Genomic DNA, 22,092 nt, shown 5'->3' with positions numbered 1-22,092 from the left:
CTGGAAAGCATGGAGTGTTCCCATATGCTGTTTACCCCCACCCCATGCCCCACCCCATGGGGGACATGCCTAACCTCTCCCACTGTTCACATCCACACCAGAGTGATGGGACTATTTATCTCAGAAGGTTGTTTTAAGGATTAAATGAGATAACATATACAAAACATATAAAATACCTACCGCAGTGCTAGGCACATAATACTCAATTTTTGCAGCTATCATCCTCATTAATAATAGTTGTGTCTTCTACTAGAGTCAGTGATGATCATTAAGTCTTCAGGTTTAAAGTGGGTGGCTTTTGTGTGAGGATCTGGGGGTAGTTTTTTGGGGCATGGCCAGACTGCTTCTCAGCGCCTCTCTGTGCTTGGGTCTGTGTCCAGGCAGTGGGAGGTCGGACTTCTGAAGAAGTGGATGAAGGTCAAGCTTCACCTCCATCTAGAAGTAGCTCAGTGACAGGGATGGTACTCAGCACATGCCTCTCCTAAGAGTCTAAGCATGGGTCTCTTGAGGCTCATAATACTGCTCTCCAAACCCTCTGTGTGTATGTTATGAGCTAGGCTCCCTGTGGGCTTGTGAAAACAGAAAAGCTGAGTAGACAAGGTCTGGAGTGGGGGCTAGATGGGTAAGGTTGGAGGTGGCTAGGCTCCAAGGTGTGTCTTTAGTCGTTCCCAGAGGAAGAGCTGCTGAGAGGGTTCAGGACCACGGACAGCTCCTCAGACAGCTTCTCCTCCTGGCTCCTCTGAGCTCTCCTGGCTGTGACCACCTGCAGGTCACACTCACCTGGCCTCGAAACCTTCCTTGCCCCATAACATGGCAGGGCTTTGTCTTTCTGCCTACCTGGGAGAGAGTTGGGGTCTTTTGGACTAGAGACAATGGCAAGGTCTTTGGTAAAGAAATGGGCCGCAGTTTCCCTTGGGGGCCAGGGAAGAGAGGGTTGGGAATGCCCCCGGGGCTCAGTGGTACTCTATTGGCCTCCTTGGTGGATTGCTCCTGCCACAGGCTTCAATCAGACATCTGTTCTGGCATGGGCTGCCCTGCCAGGGCCCCCGAATTTTCCCTGGGGAAGCTCACACTGGGAACTTGGTCACTTGCCCTGAGTGGAGGCCCTTTCCCCAGCACAGCCTGGATTCTACTTGCCCAGCCCTGTTGCCCCTCTCCTTGGTTCTCTATCTTCCCAAACCACATTGAATCCTGCCCATCCTACTCCCACATCCTTATCAGGGAGAACACACAGAGTCTGCCCGCAGAGTCTAGATGAGCTTAACAAAACGAGACAGATGAAGGATGGCCTGCATGCTGTGCAGGGCATGCATCCCTCAAAATATTCTGAAATCAACCCTGGCTTAAGCCAGTTCAGTGGAGAGCAGTGTCCTAGATGGTGTGGGGTTGACCCATCTGCAGAATGACTTCTCTGAGCTCTGGTACCAGGCCGTGAGTCTGGACTGGGAGTGTGTGAGTAATTGCCCTGTGAAACACATTGCTGTGTCAGAAGCAGACCAATTTACCAAATGTCATTTTGCTAAAAGCCAATTTGCCAAAAGTCAATTCACTGAATGGCCAATTTGTCAAATGACCAATTCATCAAATTGACTTACTTCCTTTAACTATTTGGTGTGAGTCAACTGGTTTGCATTTTGTCTTTATCATAGCCATTTTAAGGACTGTCCCATTTGTCTCTGCCCTGGTGTGTAAATTAGTGAAGTCCCTGTCCTGGTCTCTTCCTGTAACTGCGGGGAGCTGGGGCAGGGGTAACCCAACTGCCCCTAACAGGTCGTTGTGAAGACAAACGGAAAGCAACCCAATTAAAACCAAATTGGTAAAGGAAACAAAGAAATTTGGCAAATTAACCCTTTGGAGAACTGGCTGATCTGTGACTGGGCTTCTGGGGAGGTGACTCAGAAGGAGGTGACCTAGCGTCCTTGAGCCTTCTCTGGAGATGCTGGTGAGGGTCTTGCCTTTCCATCCTATGGCTGCCTCTTCATAGGGACCCGTGGGAGGCCTCCATGCTTGGTTTTAGAACCAGGAAAGGTCACGCCTCTCCCAAGCTTGTTTTCATGTACGGACTTGGTAAATTGCTCATCAGTCTTGACGTCCCCTAGGCTGGGAGAAGCCCAGCGCCCATTTGTAGCAGATGCAAAGGCTTTTGTAGGGTGTGCTTCTCTTTCTCATTTGGTATTTCTACTCCTTTCTTTCTTTTCTTTTTTTTTTTTTTACTCTTCCTCTGGTTCCTGTTATCTTGCTCCATTTTATAATGTATTCTTAAAACTGCCTTAACCCCTACCTGAAACAAGGCGGAAAAGGAATCCAGACCTGCTCAGAAGGCCCTTCTGTTGGTTCGTTTTCCCTACTTCTGCCCTGGTTTCCCCCAAGTCCTCGCCTCTCCAGTGCCGGCATCTCAGCCCGCCCCCCCCCCCCCCCCCCCCCCCCCCCCCCCCCCCCCCCAACCTGGCTTGATCCTGAGGTCTAGACGCCTCGTCCTTGGGATGCAGCATCCTCCCCCGGCAGTCAGCATGCACATGCACCCCGGTGCCCACTCTCTCCCTCCGTGGCTGTTGGAAGTTGGTCCCCAGCCCCTCATCACTTTGGGGTGGGCGTTGTTTCCCCTGAAGTGTCCATTGGGCAGTTTCCCCTCAGCCTGGAATTTCCCCACCACCTACAATTGTGAGCCCCAGTTCTTCGAGTGTTTGTCACCTCGGAAGATTTTTTCCCCATTTGTCTCCTCCAGGGGGGATCAGGGAGGCGGGGCACTGGCATTTGTTGAATTCTTGCAAAGCGCCGCACACAGAATTACTGCTTTACATGTTATTTTAGAAAACTTTTCATTGAAGTATAACATACCTACAGAAAAGTGCAACTTTTCTCTCTCTGTGTTATGTATCTTCATATCTATAACTCGCTGAATTTTCACAAAGTGAACACCCTCATGTAACCAGCCCCAGATCAGGAAGGAAAACATCATGGGCGCCTGGAAGCCCCGTGTACCTCCTTCCAGTCGTTAATCCCCATCCTGACTTCTAACAGCATAGATTCTTTTTGCTTGTTTTTTTGCTTTATGTAAATGCACGTGTGGTATTTAATCCTCACCACAACCCAGCAAAAGGGAGCTGAGATTAACTCTCTTTACACATGATTCAGATTCAGAGAGGTTGAGTAACTTGCCCAAGGTCACACAGGCTGTAAATGGTGGAGCTTGGAATCAAACCCAGGGTTGTCTGGCTCATGTTCTTTCCTCTTTATTTTGATTCTGTCTCCTGCTGCACCCTCATCATTGTGCCTCTAGGCTGGGACTCTCTGAAGTTATTGGTCCTAACAACTTGTAGGTGTCTAGGACAAGAGCCTTGTCTCCCCCCCACCCCCCGCTTAGGACTCAGCAGAGCACCTGGGGCTTCCTGGGGCTCAGTCCGTGGTGATTGAGTACAGTGACGGCCTCCTTGCCTGGCACTCAAATGCAGAGGGGCCTGCATTCCCCCTACCTGCTTCAGCCGACCTTTTGCCATCACTCTGTTCTTGCCGTGGTGGCTGAGACCCGGGCCTGCTGGTTCTGTTTCCTGTTTTTCCCCGAGCAGCTCACTCCTGACTGGGACTCTGAGCAGCTTTTCCTTGGCAAGGCTCCGTGGTCTTTGTGGGCTGCGTGCATCTCCTCTGATGACTCTATTGTGGGAATTGACTGGCAGTGTTGCTCAGTGGCTGCATAGCAAACAGCCCGGTTCAAGGAAACGCTCCCCAGGCTGGTTTTATGGCACAGGGATCCGGGGCTGCTTAATGTCTCTTCCTAACGAGGTTTCTGCAACATTAACTCTGTGGGGCTGGAGGGAGGGGGCCGGCCCCCGGAGGATGTGCAGGCTTCCGGCGGTATGGTGGGTGGGGAAGGGAGGGCACCTCTCCAGCCGACAGCGCCTGGCACGCACTGGGTACTCAGACCAGCCCTTTTCTCCTCAAACCTCCAACCCCACCATCCATGGTGTCAGCCTCCAAAACCACCTGCAGGAGCTCCCTGGGGGAAGGGGGTGTTCAACATTCTTTAAAATCTGAAGACCTCACAGAGCATGCGTGTGCTTCGATTCCGTGAATCTTGTAGCTGCCTCAGGAGGGAGGAGGAGAGGGGACGGAGCTGGACCGCCCAGCAACGAGTCGGGGTAGTTGGAAGCCTTACCAAAGTACAACTGATTGTCACTTACAGAGTGCCAGACGGTCTTCTGGATTTTTTCACATACCTTCCCTTATTTACTCCTCTTGTAAGCTCATGTTACAGAAGAGGAAACTGAGGCACAAAGAGGCAGCCAGCTGGGGTTGAGCTTCCTTTTTTTTTTTTTGAGGAAGATTAGCCCTGAGCTAACTGCTGCCAATCCTCCTCTTTTTGCTGAGGAAGACTGGCCCTGAGCTAACATCCATGCCCATCTTCCTCTGCTTTATATGTGGGATGCCTGCCACAGCATGGCTTGCCTAGCGGTCCCGTGTTCCCACCCGGGATCCGAACCAGCCAACCCCAGGCCGCTGAAGCAGAACGTGTGCACTTAACCGCTGTGCCACCGGGCCGGCCCCTGAGCTTCCTTTTGAACCCAGGTCACCTGGCTGCCCTCCCAGACCAGCTACTGGCTGATCAGAGCCTCACCCTCACTGAGGCTTCCTTTAGGGACACTGGCTTCTCAGCCGCTTACTCCAGCTGGCCTGACTCTGGCGTCAGGGGAGCAGAGGAGAGGGGTCGGGAGAGCACACAAGGATGAGCAAGGGGAACTGGGGACCGGCCACTTCAGAGGAGGAGGGAGGGGCAGCTCCCCAGGGTCTTTCCTTTGTTTGAACCATGGGGGGGGGGGGAGGGGCAGGGCCCAAGACCAAAGGAAAGTAGGTCTTTGGCCAGGGGACCAGTTCCTCCTTCACCTCACCCGTGTGTCCCTTTGACACTGCTCCCTGGTCTCTTCAGCACCCTCCCCTGTCCCCTACCCAAACTTGACTTCTGCAGGTGACGAAACAAACTCATTCACACAGAGAACCAGCCATGGAGAAGCTGTGAGTCTGCATCTCCTGAGAGGACCTGAGATGTGGGAGTGACAAAGCCCTGGTCCCTGCCCTGAGGTCGCAGCCTGAGGTGGCAGGTTCAGGTCCTTATCACCAAATGCCTCTCAACAACCTACCTTGAAGGGCACCTGGGGACCTGTGCACACACATGTAATACACCCACACAACGTGGATCTGGGGCACCTGAACGTCCCCCCATGGGCTGGGGAGAGCAGGGCGGGGAGGGGAAATCGCAGAATTTGTTTCCCTCCTGGGTGGGAAGAGTGGGATTTGAGGGAGGGCTGGAAGGACAGGCAGAGACAGGGGAGGGACGCTCCCGCCAGATCCCAGGAGCCCCTCGGCATCCCACTAGGGGGCGCCACCAACTTCTGCCCTGGGAGCTCATCCTGCAGCGGGGACCTGGGTGCAGAGCAGCCCAGGGGGCTCTGTCTCCCAGCCCAGGCCTGGGGCCCGGAGCTGGAGCGGTGACTCCTGAGCTCCTCAGAGGAGCTGAGTACCACAGCCTGGTTCTCACCAATGCTCTCAGACAGCGTCCACCTGCCCCAGCCCCAGCAGGAATGCATGGGGGGGCGGTGTGCCAATGCAGTGGCCATCATTGCTGCCCCCTTCTCCATTCCCCATGAAGGTGGGCAGTGGCACGCCACAGGGGATGGGTCACAGGCTGCTTTTCCCTCTCTCTGCCCACGGGGGGTGTCTGTGTTCAAGGCCCCCCGACCCTGCTCCAAAGAAGAGAAGGTGGTGCCTGTGCCTCTTGCTTTGAAATGCTGGTCGGGTACAGGGGCTGCAGCCCAGTGTGCTCTTCCCCTATCTGGGGACAGAAAACATTTTTAGACTTCCTTCTGTCAGATGCTGCACTTTCCAAACTTTAATATGCATATGAATCGCCCAGGGGTCTTGCTAAACTGCAGATTCTGATTCAGTAAGTGGGGCCAGAAAGTTCATATTTCTAACAAACTCCCAGGTGGCTCCGCCAACGCTGGTCCAGGTGCCTGAGGCATGGGTGCTGAGTCACCCGCTGTGGGGCTCCTGGTGTGCCCACCAGCAGCAGTGTGAGGCTGCCCGTGCTGGGTGTGGAGTGCGTGACCCCCACAGTGTGCAATTCAATCCTCCCGACCTCGCTGGGAGTCAGTGCTGTTGGAAGGCGAGACTGAGGTCATGCAGCGGCTGGTGGCGGAGCCGACCTCAAGCCTCACCCTCCTGATTCCCAGTCCTGGATTTTTCAAGCCTGGCCGCCCCCCACCCACCCAAACACAGAGCCCCATAAGGACAATTATAAAGTACAAGCAATGGCAACCGACTCTGCCAGCCCTGACCCAGAGCGCCACACATAGCCTCGGTTAGGCCCCACCACCCCTAGATTATTCCCACCGGACAGAGGAGGAGACTGAGGCTCAGGGGGTATGAAACTTGCATGAGGCCCCTTGGTGGGGACACAGCTGGTTTTGTTTGCTCTGGGGCTGAGTCCTTAATCCAACAGTGAGGTGAGGTGGCCCAGTTCCCTGCCAGTCAGGCCTCTTGTTTGGTGGGCTCAGGGTAACCAGACAGGCTGCAGAGGGACAAGGGGACAGGCCAGGTGGCCCAGATCCTCCATGTGGCTTGAGGCAGCTGGGCAGGCTCTGAGCTCTGCAGTGGGAGTGGGTGAGCCAGCAGGCGGCAGGAACCCTGTGCCGAGTGGGGCTTTGGCTGGTCCCCAGCGCTCCCCAGCAGGGCCCCTCACTGATCCCCTGGGAGGCTGGTCTGCCAGCAGGGCCCAATCTGGTTAGAGCGTGAAGGGGGATTAGCCGCGAGAACATGGGGTCCCGACCCCGGCTTCCCAGCCGTGCTTCAGCAGCCCTGGCAGAGGCTGGAGGGCTTGACAAGTGTGCTGGAGGCGGCGCGGCAGGAGCAGGGCCCTGGGACGGTGCCTGAGTCGGGCATGGGCCTGGCTGCCCTCTTCGGACCCAGCTGGGGTCAGTGGGACGCTCCCAGGCCCAGGGGCTGCCGCTCGGGGCCCTTGAGCTTGGGCTTCAGGCTGGGGGACCTTTGCCGGCAGGACCCTAACCTTGAACCCCCAAGGGTGGACTCTCAGGGGCCCCAGCTCCCTCTCTTCCTGTGGGGTCCTGGGAGAGTTGCTCACCTTCCTTAGAGGCCACCCAAAGCGCCTGCTCATGCTCATAATAAACCGAGGTGGGTTAGTCATATGCCCTGAGGACGGGGGAGGGGAGCCTGAGTGGACTGAACGGCATCGACGACCAGTGCTGCTTTCTCCAGCACCGCCCTCGTCTCAGAGCCCACATCCCGCTGGGTCCGTGCCCGTCAGGCAGAGCAGGTGCCAGTGTCCTCTCACGGTGATGACGCCAAGCCAGCCTGTCCCGCTCCAAGCCCCCGCCTCCCCATCTCAGCCACACAGCCTGTCCTAATTCCTTGTTTTGTTCAGGAAAATGCAGAAGGATTGGAGCAAGACAGTCACATAAGGAGCTACTCCACTTCAATTCAGCTAAGATTTACTGAGCCTGTGCAGTGTGCCAGGTCCAGGGTTGCATTAGGGGAGAAAAGACACAGTGCCCTGGGGAGATTATGGTCTGGAGGGGGAGAGGGATGTTAACCGAAACTCCTTATTTCATTCTAACCCTGAATTAGTGCTGAGAAGGAAAAGCACGTGGGTCCTGGGAGCCCGGAGCAGAGGGATCATCAGGGGAAGTGTCTATAGATTGAGGTGTGAAGGATGAATAGGAGTTTACTGGGTGAAGAGTGGAGGAAGAATATTCTAGGCAGAGGGACAGCAAGTGCAAAGGTCCTTAGGCAGGAGGGATTTGAAGAACTGGGGAAATCAGTACAAGTGGAATAGTAGGCAAAGGTGAGAACACAGCACTTGTTACATAAGATCCTGCAAGGTGGATGCCACTTCCCACCTTCATTTTACAGATGAGAAAACTGAGGTCAGAGAGGTTAAGTGACTTGCCCAAGGCCACATGATTTCAGTGCGCGAGCCAGGGCTTGTGAACCCAAGTCACTGTTGTGTCACTCAGCTGTGGGCTTTCTCCTGTAGGCCCTGGCCTCCCAGTGTGTACTTCCTGCACCTGCAGCATCCGTATCCCCTGGGAGCTTGTCAGAAATCCAGGACCTCATCCTCACGCTTAGAATCTGTCCCCAGGCCTGTGTTTATCTCCCCAGTCCTGTCCATGGGCTGGCTGCTGTGTCCTTGTCCTGGGAACCTGCTTTTCGCTGTCTGCCCGGGACTTCCTTCTGCGCCCCTGTCTGCCCCATGGCTCTGCGCCTCTGCTTCCCCCTGGGGCTAGGATCAGTCCACCAGCTATTCCCGGTTTTGGTTTGTCCTTCCAGTTCCAGAATCCTCCTTCTTCTGGGATGGCCTCTCTCCGTGTATCTCATTCTCCCCGACACCCCCCAGGTCATGCTCCTCACCTCGGGGCCTGTGACAAGGTCACTGTGGAGGAGGATGGGGCAAAAATGAACAAGTTTGAGGGAGGTAAAGGAGGCTCAGGACCCGGGAAAATGCGATGAGGAAGGATGGAGGTGGTGCCTTTTGGGTTTGCACGTCAACCTGGTGGAAATGGAGATGAGAAACTTTATTTCAGAGAGGTTTGGGAAGACAAGACAATTGTTGATCACGTAGGAGGTCAGCTGGAGCAAAACCAGTAAGAATAGCTTTCTTTCCTTTGGGATGTGGCTGGAAGACATCGAGTCCAGGGAAGGCTTCTGGCACAGCCTAGTGAGCAAACTGGAAACAGCAGGCAAGACCTTAGGAAAGGGTTTGGCTGGCATTTAAGGCGGGAGGAAAGCCAGCATTTCTTAAATATTGCCAGATGGAGGTACTAGGACAGAAGCTTAATACACGAACTCATTTAATCTTCTCCAAACCCCTGTGCGGTAGGTTTTTCTATCGTCATTTTACAAATAGGGAAACTGAAGCCCCCTGGTGTGTTCCTTCCGGGCCCCATGGCTGATAAATGGTAGAAGCAGGAATCGAATCTGGATCCTTCTCAATGGGGAGTTCAGGCTCTCTCCACACCCTCTCTGTGGCCAGCATGCCACATTTTCCCCAGACTTCCAAGGTGCACCTGTCTGGTCCAGAGGCCGGCCTCTTCCGGTGTCTCCAATTCACTTTCCTTTACTCATTTTAACAGTGTGAGCTGCTCACTGCTGTGGGCTGGACCTGGGTGGGTCCACACACACCCCTGGACCCTCACCTCATGGGTTGGGTCTTGGTGTCCCATCACCTGCCTGGCTGGGGGCAGTATCTTTCCTCTGTAAGCGCTGGTGCCCCAGAGTCAAGTCTAAAAGGCCTTCGGATCACACCCCTCTCTGGTATAAGCTGTCACCTTCTCTGGCCTGCAAAGCCTTTTCCTGCCCACATCCTCTTTCGCTCCAGGCAAACCTGAGTGACTCCTCCTGGATCGTGCCCTCTGTGAGGGCTCCTGCCCTCGCACAGACTGTCCCTTCCCCTCCCTTCCCCACTTAGCCCCCATGTGAGTCCTTATAAAATTGCTTCTCCTGCATGATACCTTGATGCAATGCTGTTATAACAAACAGACACTTGGAACCCTTTTGTTATAAGGCTCTAGTGTTAGTGATTAGGCCACACTGTCATTTTTTTATGAAAACCACTGGAGAAATTCTTGTCTCATCTTCGCGCCCAAATCCGCTATACTCCTGAGAAACTGGTCCATTTACATATTTACGGATATTGAGGACGCTGTTAACTGGCCATTTCCCCCTTTCCACCTCAGCTTTCAGAAAGCCCAGAGCCCACACTCTGCCCGGACCTAGCAGGGGTGTGGGTCACGTGGTGCTGCCTTCTTGGTATCTGCTATTGATTTTTCTTCTTCTCTTTGCCCTACTTTTCACTCCTGCTCTCTTGCTGTTTTATAAATCCCTATAAGCTGCCTTAAAGCCTTTCTGGAACAAGGTTGGCCTCAATCAATAAACTAATCAATGCAAATAAAAAACTTTCCTTGCAGGGTTGTGGTGAGGATTAAACGGAATAATGGATGTGAGTTGCTGGTGCAGCGTTCCCTCCCAGGCATGGCAGAAGGGCAGACTGCCGGCTGGGGACCGGATGAGGGTCCTGCTGGAGGTCCCCACCCTCTGTGTGTTCATCTTCCTGACTTGGCAGAAGTCTCCAGTCCACTGCCCCTCCCTGCCCTCCTCTTGCCCTCACCATACATGCCCCATTCTCCCTGACTCCCTGCAGGTAGGAGAAGGCAGGTGGCCGGGTCCATCCTCTCTCATCCCACTCCTCATTAGCAACGGGCTCCCCTCTCCCTCCCCTCCCCCTCCCCTCCCCCGGGACCTCAGATGCCCTAAGAAGCGACTGCCTCACTTGTTATGTCTTGGAGTCCTCCGCATGTGGTGGGCCCACGTGCTCAAGATCATCTGGTCTGGCCTACGCATTTGACAAATGAGGAAACTGAGGCCCAAAGAGGGAAATGATGGAGCCAAGTCTCCAACATATTTCAGTTCATTCACATCCGGTCTAAGCATGGCCCTGCCGTCCTCAAAGGCTCTCAGGGGTCCTCATGCCCTCGGGCAGCACTATGCTTTCCAGCACAACTTCCAAGCCTCTGCTCTCCCCGACCATTCCCCCCAACACCACTGTTTTTGTCATTGATTGTTCTGTAGCCAATTACCTCGAAATGTAGTGCCTAAAAGAACAATAAATATTTATTATCTCACAGTTTCTTAGGCGGCTGGGTGGTTCTGGCTGGCGGTCTTTCATGAGATTGCTGCCAAGATGTTGGCTGTGGCTGTGCCTTAGTCTGTTCAGGCTGCTATAACAAAAATACCATAAATTGGGGGCGCAGTGGTTAGGTTCGCATGTTCTGCTGAGGTGGCCCAGGGTTTGCCGGTTTGGATCCTGGATGCGGACTTATGCTGTGGTCAAGCCATGCTGTGGCAGGCGTCTCACATATAAAGTAGAGGAAGATGGGCACGGATGTTAGCTCAGGGCCAGTCTTCCTGAAAAAAAAAAAAAGAAGAAAACATAAATTGGGTAGCTTATAGACAAGAAATACTTATTTTTCGCAGTCCTGGAGGCTGGGAAGTCCAGGATCATGGTGCTGGCAGGTTCGGTGTTTGGTGAGGGCCTGCTTCCTGGCTCATAGCCGTGTCCTCATGTGGCAGAAAGACAAGGGGGCTCTCTCAGACCTCTTTTATGGGGTACTAATCCCATTCACGAGGGTTCCCCCTTCATGACCAAAGCACCCCCCCCAATGCCCCACTTCCTAGTACCATCATGTTGGGCATTAGGATTTCAACACCTGAATTTTGGGGGAACACAGACATTCCCATAATAGCAGGCAGCATCATCTTAAGGCTGGACTGGGGCTGGAGCACCTGCTTCCCTGACGGCTCCCTCACATGGTTGGCAAACGGTGCTGGCTCAGCAGGAGGCCTCAGTTCCTCTCCCTGTGGGCCTCTCCAGAGAGCTGCTTGAGTGTCCTTGTGACATGGCAGCTGGCTTCCCCCAGAGGGAGTGATATGAGAGAGAGTAAGGACGAAGCTGCGTGTCTCACGATCTAGTCTCAGAAGTTATTCCGTCATATTCTGTTCTTTGGAATTGAGTTACTAAGTCCCTTCCACACTCAAGGGGAGGAGAGTTAGGCTCCGTCTTTGGAAGGGAGGAATGTCAGAGAATGTGTGGACATGTTTTAAAACCACCAAAAGCTGCCTGCTGGGAGGAGGAGGCAGCAGTTCACCTGCGGGAGCCTGGTGCTTCTGTTGCATTAACGTGGTTGCACTAAGGGGCGCAGACAGGCCGGTGAGAGTGGAGGAGGACACAGGCTGGAATGGAAGACTGTTCAGTTTGGGAGCAGAGAGAGGTATCTGTATCACAGGCTTGGGACGCCTTCCTTCAGAGAGAGAGAGGACAGGGAACGGGGGGTGTTGATGGCGACAAAGCCCCTTTGGACCACAGGTGCCTGGGGTCAGGTGGGCGGCTAGGGGACAGGAAGGCTGGGGTGTGGAGAGGAGGAACCAACAGACGTTGGTTCCTGCTCTGTGAAGGGCTGGGGGCCTGGGGCCAGTCGTTGCCGGGCTTGTATTCCCCTGCTTGGCATATGAGGAAATAGGCTCAGGAGGGAAAAGGGCTGCCCTACAGACACACAGCCAGGAGGTGGGGCAGCCGGGATTCGAAGTGGCCTTTCTGAGTTCAGGGCCCCCTGCGCTCTGCTGTGGCGCTTCTGTTTTGTTGTCTCAGCAGGAAAACCCAGACAGAGGGGGAACAGCTCCCACAGCTCAGGGACGGTGCGCTTGGGGACCTTGGGGGCCGTGTTCTCGTGGCTCAGAGTGAACCCTGGGACCCGTGGGGTGAATGGCTGAAAGGGATGACTAGACCCCCATGGGCCAGGCCCAGGAGAAGGGGCTGGGGCTCCTCCAAACTGCCCGGCATTGGGTCTCACGTCTCACGTCAGGACAGTCAGCCCCTGGCTGCCGGATGTGTCCGATGCAGGGCTCTCCAGCAGACTGCCTGGGCCCCATCCTGGTCTAACCTTGGGTAAGTTACTTAACTTCCTGAGGTCAGTTCCCTCCTCTGCAAAATGGGCGAGGTAACAGTTCCCACTCCACCTCCCACTCCCGGGGCTGCCGTGCAAGGGGAGGCTCTGGGACCTGACTGCCTGGGTTCAAATTCTGGGGTCACCACCCACCAGCTGGGAACACCAGCTGTGTTCCCTCGAAGAAGCTGCTTAACTTCTCTGAGCCTCCCTTTCCTCCTTTGTGAACTGGGCATGGGAACAGTATTTGCCCCACAGTTAGTGTGAGGGTCAAGTTCTCACGCATGTGAAGTGCTAGGCTATGCAGCTGGGGAGCTGTGCTCGGAACACGGCAGCAGTCGCTACGTCCTCTGTTGGAAGGAAAAGCTCCCCCGGGAAGGGGCGTTTGTTAAAGTCTGTAGGGAGGGTGTTGAGAGAGGGAGGGACAGACAGGGGGACAGGTGCCAGAGGCCCAATCCTGCCTGGGAGCGGAAGCTGGCCTGGGGCTCGCAGAGGCCCGGAATTTGCAGAGTCCCTGCAATGCATCCTCCCTCACATGAGGACGTTAATAATGGGGAGGTGATGAAGCCGCAGGGCAGGGGTGCTGCACTGAGCCCCTGGGCCAGCCTGCTCTAGACCCCGCTGTGGGCCCAGGCTCTCAGTGGTGGCTCTGCTCCCTGCAGTCCCCGGGAGCACAGGATCTGGAGTCAGACTAGCCTGGAGTTCAGACCTGGGTTGGCCACCTTCTGGCTGGGTTACCTGGGATCCAGTCGTGCCTTCTTCTGGAGACTCCGTTCCTGATCAGTAAAACACAGAGTGAGATGCCGGTACACCCGCCCCAGGTCCCAGGGTGGCTGCGGGCCGTCAAGAAGCCCCTCCTTTGCTTGCCCCTCTGCATCTCTGGATGATGCCCCAGGGACGAGCTGACCTCTGTGGGTCTGGCAGGCAGGGTTGGGGTCACCAGTGTCCCAGGCTTCTCCCTCCAGCTGCAACCCTTCTGCCTAGAGAAGGGGAGTGACTGGGACGAGCTGCAGCTCATTCATTCATTCAGCGCATGCTTACCAGGTGTGTCCAGCCCTGGCCCATGTACTGGGATGCAGCTGAGACTGGTCTGGGTGCTGTGTGGCCCACCAAGCTCCCTGACTCAGCAGGGCACTCTGGAGAAATCTTTTCTGACCAGTGTTTTCTCTCCCTCTGGCTTTATCCTCCCAGGGACCTGAGTGAGAACACCATCCAGGCCATCCCCAGGAAAGCTTTTCGTGGAGCTACAGATCTCAAAAATTTGTGAGTACAGGCCTGGGAGGGAGAGGGGCTTGGGGGCTGCAGGGCCGCCCCTGGCATTGTCCTTGAGGGTCTCCCTGCGCTCTGTGGTCCAGGCAGCCAAGGAGCTGGTCTGAGTTCTGAGATGGCTGGTGCCAGCAAAGTCTTCTGGAACATTCCGGGGTCCGAGGAAACAGGCAACCTTTGGGGACTGGAAGTGTCATGAACTGTGGGGTGCTTGGGTGATGTTCTCAGTCCGTTTAAATGGATAGTCTCTGTGCCCTTGCTCTCCAGTGGTTTGGGAGGGCTGGGTTTGAATCTCTTCTTCCAGGTACATGTGGTATAAGCTGCTGCAAGTCAGTTAACTTCACTGGCCCTTGATATGTTGTTCTGTAAAATGGGGATATCATAGTTACCTCACAGGCTTGTTCTGAGGTTTAAATGAGATATGGAAATAAATACACTTTGCCAAATGCTATTTAAATGTAATAGTTTATTTCTCATATTCAAATTTATTCTGGTCCAGGCTTCCCACCTTCCCGAAGTCTAGCTGCCGCAGAGATGACAAATACCTGGCATGTTTTTCACCCCTCCCCTCCGCCCCCCAGAGCCTGTAGTAGACCTTGGTGATGAATCACTGCCTTCCTTCCCAGGGGGCCCCCATCGCAGCTGCGGTTTACTCCAGGTAGCCGCGCTCGTCAGTCGCCCTTGGCGCTCAGGCTGAAATCAGTTTGCCAGCTCTGGCTGCCCCCACTCCTGTGACAGCCTCATTTTTCAGCTGCCAGCACCCTTGTAGGTGGTCTCCAAAATGGGAAGTTGAGGGGTGGTTCCTGCTCCCCAGGAGATATGCAAGGTTGGGTAGAGGAATATAATGTAACTTTTCTTTATATTTATTGTTTTAACTAAAAATAAGAAATAGTTTAAGCTTTTATCGTTCACTATTTGGATAGACACGCATGTGCTGCACAAATGACTGGGGTCAGGCCTCTCGTTTTTTAAACTAATGGAATGTGTGATCAAAACGTGCAGACATGCCTGCCCTGGGCCACGTGCCCTCCGCTCTACAACTTTCCTTTGCTTCACAGACAGCTGGACAAGAACCAGATCAGCTGCATCGAGGAAGGGGCCTTCCGAGCTCTGCGGGGGCTGGAGGTGCTGTAAGTAAAGTCTGGGAAGGGAGGCAGAAGCATGGAGAGGCCCCCTAACGCGGGGGCCAAGGCCCAGGCGGCTGGAGTCGGGGCCTGGGAGCAGTGCAGGAGGCAGGAGACCGGGGAGGCGGGTTCCAGGCCCAGGGCGGAGGCCATGCTCTCTGCTCTCCCAGACGTGCCACCAAGGATGGGAGGACACACGCTCCTGGGGTCACTGCCACAGCAGCGTGACCCAGGCCTTCCCCGCTCTTGATGTGGCCCAGGGCGAGTGGCTGTGTCTTCAAGGAGTTTCTGACACCTGAGGCAGGAATGCCTCCCCCTTCTCCCTCTGTCTGTCTAAACCCCCCAACCTTTCTCCCAAGTCAGCCCAAGCCTGCACGCATCCCCTCCCTCTCCTTGCTCCATCTCCCCTGTCCTGCCTGACTCAGAGCCTGTGATGCAGCTGCCCCATAATCACTGTCTCAGGTCGGGGTTTTCCCTGAGGGTGGCTTGGTGTCTGCTGGTCTCCGGCATAGCCCCCGTGTCCAGCCCAGTGCTGGTCCCCCTCAAGGGCGGACCATGGAACACGGTTTGAGAGTCTGCCCGTTTGTCAGAGTGAAGCGCTGTCCCTTCCCACGTAACTTCCTGTGGGGCAGACTCGAAATGACTCTGGTTCCCATTCAGGACCCTGAACAACAATAACATCAGCACCATCCCTGTGTCCAGCTTCAACCACATGCCCAAGCTACGGACCTTGTGAGTCAGCCTGGGGGCACCCGTGCCGGGGTGGTGGGGAGAGGGGGCAAAGGCTTCCGCTGGCAGTGGGGGAGCTCGTTCTCCTCTGCACCCTCAGCGGCCCGCCCAGGGTGGGGGCTGACTGGAGTCGGAGGGGAGGGGGTGATCTAAAATACAAGGCCGTTGAATGTCATTTATATTTGACTTTTCCTTGGGAGACAAATGATTTGTCTTTGTGTTTGGAAAAGAGTTGTGTGATTTGGGGCATGGGTCTGGGTGAGCTCAGTGAGATGAACCGATATCCTCTGGGCACACTCCAGCCCAGGGGTTCCCCCGAGCGTGCTGGCAGGGAGGGGGCAGCTGCCGGGAAGCCTCCCGCTGCTCAGATAATCCCCAAGTTGGGGCTGAGCTGTGCAGCTGACGGTGTAGACCGGGCCTGGGCCCAGTGCAGCTCAGCCCTTGCCCAGGTGGAGGAGTTCCCACTATTTGGCTGGGGGCTGGGGACCCAGGTGGGTTGTGAGCCGCCCTGTCCCCCTGCAGCCGCCTGCACTCCAACCACCTATTCTGTGACTGCCACCTGGCCTGGCTCTCGCAGTGGCTCAGGCAGCGGCCGACTGTCGGGCTCTTCACCCAGTGCTCAGGCCCCGCCAGCCTGCGCGGCCTCAACGTGGCCGAGGTCCAGAAGAGCGAGTTCAGCTGCTCAGGTGGGTGTAGGCCCAGCTGGGGCTCTTGGCTGCCTGTCAACTGCCTCCTGTCACCTCCCTCCACCCCTCTTGTTCCTTCCCATTACCTCCTGTCACCATACATTAAATCTGGCCCACCCCTGACCTCCTGTCTTCACCCTTCACCTCCTTTTTCCACCCATCACCTCCTGTCCTTATCTATCACTTTCTGGACCACCCACCACCTCTGGTCCCCATCTATCACCTCCTGTCCCTACTCATCACCTCCTGTCCCCTCCCATCTCCCAATCCTGCCCTTTCCATTATCTCCTGTTCTCATCTATCACCTTTGTCCCTATGTATCACTTCTTGCCTCCACTCTTTTATCCCTCCTGCCCCTCTACCTCTCCTGGCCCCCACCCATTGCCTCCTCCACCATCGTCCCCTCTGCCCCACGCTTTAGTTTGTTTGCTGCCATCCAATGCTTCCTCCCATCTCCTCCCACCCTCCTCCACCCTTTCACCTCCCCCCTCCTTGCCCCTCCCATTCCCACCTCTCCCCTCCTCCCATTGCCTCACCTGCTACCTGGAAGAGTCATTGAGTTGGGCCTTCTAGCCTCGGTTCGAGGTAAGGTGGACTCCAGAGTTTGTGCCCTCCATCTCCCACCTGGGGGCCCGTGAGAGCCTCCCCACTGGCCACCCCACTTCCTCTCCCGCTCCCTCGATCTCCATGCTGCACCAGAAAGACCTAAAAGGACCTACAAGTCTGCACAGGTCACTGCTGCTTTATACTCGGGGCCCCGTGCTTGGAGAGTCCAAACTGCCCTCCAGCTCTGCAAGGCTGGGGCCAGCTCATCTCGGCCTCCCCCTACCCGGTGCCTCCTCACTCCCTGCATCCTGGCCATGCCCGCCTCTGCCCTTCCTGGAGCAGGTGCCTCCCATCCTGGCCTTCTCACAGGCTGTGCCCCTGTTGGGCACTCCCTTCCCACCTTGTTGCCCGCCAACTCCTCTTTACCCTCCAGAGCCCAGGGAGCCTTCTCTGACCTGGGGGAGGTCCCCGATAGACTGGAAGCTCCATGAGCACGTGGAGTACGCGTGTTGGGGTTTCCGGCGATCTCCTCAGCACTTGGCCCATGCTTGGCACAGAAATGCTCAAGGAATCTTTGCTGAGTGAATGAATGGGTTTTGTTTTTGTTTTTGTTTTTGTTTTTTGAGGAAGATTAGCCCTGAGCTAACATCCATGTCCATCTTCCTCTACTTTATATGTGGGACGCCTACCACAGCATGGCTTGCCATGCAGTCCCATGTCCACACCCGGGATCCGAACTGGCGAACCCGGGGCCGCCGAAGCAGAACGTGCACACTTAACCGCTGCACCACCGGGCCGACCCCAAATGAATGGTTTTCAGATTCACAACAGAGGATGAGGGGCTGCCCATTTTTCCCAAGTCTGTGGACTCTGAGCCTGCCAGCCACGTGCAGCTGAAGGGGAAGCACCTACTGGGCTCGGCCTCCTCTCCTCAATGTGAGGCTCTGGGGAGGGGGCGGCTGTCACCTCCTCCACAGCACTGGCAGCGCCCGAGACTGTGCTTGAACACTGCAGTGTTCTGGGCTTCTGTGAGTGTGAGTGTGTGAGTGTGTACAAGAGTATATGAGTGTGTGAGTATGTCTGTGTGAGTGTGTATGAGAGTGTGTGAGAAAGTGTGTGTGTGAGAGTGAGTCTGTGTGAATGTGTATTGAGAGAACGAGTGTGTGAAGGCGGGTGTGCAAGCGTGTGAGTGTCTGAGTGTGAGCACACATGGGTAGGTACTCGCGTGTGAGGAGAGCTGGGGCTGAGGCTGCCCCTCTGAGCGATCACAGCTGCTGCAGGTTTGGGGGTTGGACAATTTTCATTTTGAAATGGAGCCTTTCGCTTTGCATCTGGAGGGCCTCGGTCTCTAGCTTCAGGCATCTTTTCTCCTCGGAGTCTGTTCACCCTGGCATCCCCTTTCCTTCGAAGGGCACTTTCACAGTCTGCCAGAAGTTCTCGTAGCTTTGTCTCCTTTGATCTGGGCACCCACCTTCAGGGTAGCCAAGGGAAGGATTCAAGGTGACAATGCTGGTGGGAGTGTAAATGGGATTGCACCTTGCAGAAGTGTCTGACAGAAGCTTCAAAAGCTTGATATTTGTCTACCCCATGACCCTGTGACTCCACTGCTGGGTACATGCACATGCTTTGCAAAAATGCCTCCAGGAATATCCTGGGCTTCTCCTAACAGCCCAGGGCTGGAGACAACCCACATGTCCACCGACAAGAGAACGGATCCACTAATCGTCCATACACTAGACTACTACTCAGCAATGACAAAGAACAAACCACTGAAACACACACCACCACAAGCGACTCTACGAGCTAATGTTGAGCAGAAGAAGCCAGACCCCAGAGAAGCTGATGTCTGATCTCGTTTATGTGAAGCCCACAAACAAGCAGAACAAATCTTGGTGATAGATCTCAGAATAGTGGTGACCTTGGGGAAGGGGCGGGGGAGCCTTCTTTGGTGACGGAAATGTTCCGTGTCTGGGGCACGGTTCCGTGAGTGTATCTGTAAGTAGAAATTCAGCCAGTTATACACTTAGGATAGTGCACTTTATATAATTTATACTTCAATTAAAATGTTTATATGCAAATGAACGAATATCAAGGACTCAGTTTTCTCACCTTTAAAATGGCCCCAATAACGTCATGCTCCTCATGAGCTGAGCAGGGGGATTAAATGAGATGCTGCATGTACAACACTTATCCCAGCATGTGGCACAGAGTGAGCGCTCAAAAAACATAGTCCTTGTCATCCCTGGTGACAGACAAGGAGACTCAGGCTCAGAAGTGTTGAGTGACTTGGACTAGGACCCGGAGCTCCAGAATCTAGACAGGAGTTCCTAGCGTGTGACTCACAGTGTCTTGCAGCCCTGTTAGGTTCAGATTCAAGATCAGCAAACTTCAAACAAGTACCGGCGAAGTGCTGGGCACCCACAGTTACAGCGTGGTTCTTGGTGACCTCAGCTGGTTCATCCTCATCAAGAGAAGCACCGTGTCCCCTGTCCCCACCCATCAGTGTGCAGCTGGGGACGGAGGTGCTGACACGGGACACCCAGGTCACAGCCTGCTGTTTCCGCAGGCCAGGGGGAGGCGGGGCGCGTGCCCTCCTGCACCCTCTCCTCGGGCTCCTGCCCGGCCATGTGCACCTGCAGCAATGGCATCGTGGACTGTCGTGGCAAAGGCCTCACCGCCATCCCCGCCAACCTGCCCGAGACCATGACGGAGATGTGAGTACAGGGTGGGGCAGGTGCTGGGACACAGGCCCCCGGGCTAGGCCAGGCCCTGCTGGTCCTGTGAAGGGCCGGAGCAGGCACCACCCCAGGGCTTGCTGAGGCCCCTCAGCAAATGGAGAAGACACAGTTTGCCTTGGCTGGGCTGAGCTCTCTGCCTAAGCCTGGGCGACTCTGGAGGGTTAGGGAAGGGTGTCCCTCTGTGGTCCATCTGTCCAGCCTAGCTGGGTGAGTCTGCTAGAATCAGTCAGCATTAGCATCAGTCGTAGCCACTGTCAGCCACAGCAGCCTGGGATGATGGATCCTGACTCACAGTAGCCCCTTTCTCCGCCTGTACCAGCCCATCTACTCCACATGGAGGTGGGAGCGGGCGCAGCAGGGGCAAAGGGCCTGGTTTGGGTGGGCGAGCCCAGCAGGCAACAGCTGGGGCTGGGGCGACCTGATCCTGGGCTTCCTCTGTGTTCTCTCTCTGCAGCCGCCTGGAGCTCAACGGGATCAAGTCCATCCCCCCAGGAGCCTTCTCTCCCTACAGAAAGCTTCGTAGGATGTGAGTGCCTCCCGCTGCTCCCTGGGAGTCAGCCTGGGGCAGGAGAACGGGCCTAGACCAACCATGCCACAGCCCCGGGCAGGTCTCTCTCTGATTCCTACTGCTGAGTGGCCCTGGGCAAGCCTCCGCCAGGCTCATCTGTGATGTGTGGATGGTGGCCATGTGGCCTCCTCACAGGGCTGTTGTGAGGCCTAAATGGGGTGCTGAGCCCGATCTGGCACATGACCAGAGCTGACTGTCATCCTCTCACTTTCAGCTCAGGCACCAATAGGAGCAATTGTGGATGCGAGAGAGGTTCTAGGCAACAGCTGGGATGCAGGGTGAAGCCTTGTCAGGAATGGACCGAGGCTGGAGCTCCCTGCCCTGCCTGACTGCACGGGGAAATTAGTGGCCGTGGGTTTTTCAGATGGACGGGAGAACTGGTCCCTTATTTCTAATTTCAAAGAAAGCTCTGCCCTCCCATGGCCTCTGGGAGTTAGAGGGGGCCAGTCAGGGCCTGGTGGCCCCTGAGGGATTCAGCCACCCTCTCTCCTTCTGCTCACCTTGCAGAGACCTGAGCAACAACCAGATCGCAGAGATCGCCCCCGATGCCTTCCAGGGCCTCCGCTCCCTGAACTCGCTGTGAGTAGCAGCACCAGGGCTCCCACAGGGGTCCAGGGCGTCCCCAGGGAGGCCAGCAGGGCCCAGGGTCCCTCTGATGGGTGCTGGAGGGGGACCACAGCCCTTGCCCACCCTGGCCTCAGTGGGTCTCCTTCTGGCCGCAAAGTCCAGGGTTGCTGTGCCCAGCTCCCTCTTCCTCACTGGTGGACCCTCTGCAGCTGGAAGGGCTAGAGGGAATCAAGGGCTGAGTGCATGGGAAAGCTAGGCAGAGCGGTTGCCCCTGGCAACTGTGGTGCTCTCCCAGCCATGGGGATTTTCCCAGCATTCTTTGCAGCAGTCATCTGATTTGGCCCAGCCTTCATGTTGGCCTTGTCTCCCCACAGAGGAGCTTTTCCCAGGTCACCCACAAGGGCAGCGGCCACCAGCTCCAGTTGTGACATTTGCCACACCTTGTATCTTTTATCCCAAACGTGCTCTGATCCCAAGTTGTGGTGTGTGATGTGAAGTTTGTGTTTTTCTTCACCTGTCTCCAGTACTTCCCTTCTCTTTCCTTCAAGGGTTTATTGGGGGGCCTGTCAATCTATGAAATGTTGTGCAGCATCAAAAATTCGTCTCAGAACTGTTACTTCATCTCTCTTTTTCCAAGAACCCTTCCTTGTACCCCCAGGGTCACCAAGCCCTTCACTCTCTGCAGTCCCGAGGCACTTTGTCTCTACAGGGAGTGCACTCAGGGCACCCTGTGGTCGGGCAAGCTCCCCGACAGTAGGGGCCATTTGTTACTCTTAAGAATGAGTGTTTTTACCTGTCCCTCAGCAGCACTGGACACATGCCTCGCAGAGATTAGGGCCTTGGGAAGTGGAACAGAATGGAACTCCCCCTTGGGGAGTGCAGGAGACTGCCAGCTCAGTGCCTTCTGTGTGCACTCTCTTCTCTGGGAGTAGAGTCTGAGGTAGTGGGTGGGGCCAATTGTGAATGGCACCCTTTAAGTTGTGCAGTGTACAACCTACACAGCTGTACCTAACAGGCTGGAGATGGGTCACCATCGTTGACCAAGGCGATCAGACCCTGGAGGTGGCCTGCCAAAATGCAGGGCTCTTCCTCTGAGAAGTGAATGAAACTCCTCCTAAATGGGAACATGACAATAACCCATTTCAGTGGGTTCCTGATGCTCCTGGGTACCTGGTCGAAGCCACCTCTCCACCGATGTCAGGCACACAGATCTCATTGACAGCGTTCATCTCACAGGTCCTGATCTTGCCTCACTGCTGCATCTCCTGCCCCCTCCTACCCGCTCTCCACGCAGCCCACTGAGGGATCTTTCCAAAGGCAGATCTGATCACGTCTCAGAGGCTTCCTGGCACTGACTGGGTA

At 55.5% G+C, this 22,092-nt stretch overlaps 1 protein-coding gene across 1 annotated transcript in view; it reads left to right on the top strand.

Moving 5' to 3' along the window:
• SLIT1 (slit guidance ligand 1) overlaps positions 1–22,092 on the top strand; it is a 160,408-nt gene that overhangs the window by 83,280 nt on the left and 55,036 nt on the right. Inside the window, exons 4-10 of the mRNA XM_046652826.1 lie at positions 13,698–13,769; positions 14,831–14,902; positions 15,557–15,628; positions 16,148–16,311; positions 19,424–19,571; positions 20,050–20,121; positions 20,671–20,742. Coding sequence (XP_046508782.1) covers positions 13,698–13,769; positions 14,831–14,902; positions 15,557–15,628; positions 16,148–16,311; positions 19,424–19,571; positions 20,050–20,121; positions 20,671–20,742 — 672 coding nt within the window. The remainder of the gene's footprint in view (positions 1–13,697; positions 13,770–14,830; positions 14,903–15,556; positions 15,629–16,147; positions 16,312–19,423; positions 19,572–20,049; positions 20,122–20,670; positions 20,743–22,092) is intronic.

Source organism: Equus quagga, chromosome 2, assembly GCF_021613505.1.
Source record: "Equus quagga isolate Etosha38 chromosome 2, UCLA_HA_Equagga_1.0, whole genome shotgun sequence".
Taxonomy (NCBI): domain Eukaryota; kingdom Metazoa; phylum Chordata; class Mammalia; order Perissodactyla; family Equidae; genus Equus; species Equus quagga.
The sequence above is the reverse complement of the archived record's forward strand: the minus strand, read 5'-3'. Positions and strand labels throughout refer to the sequence as shown.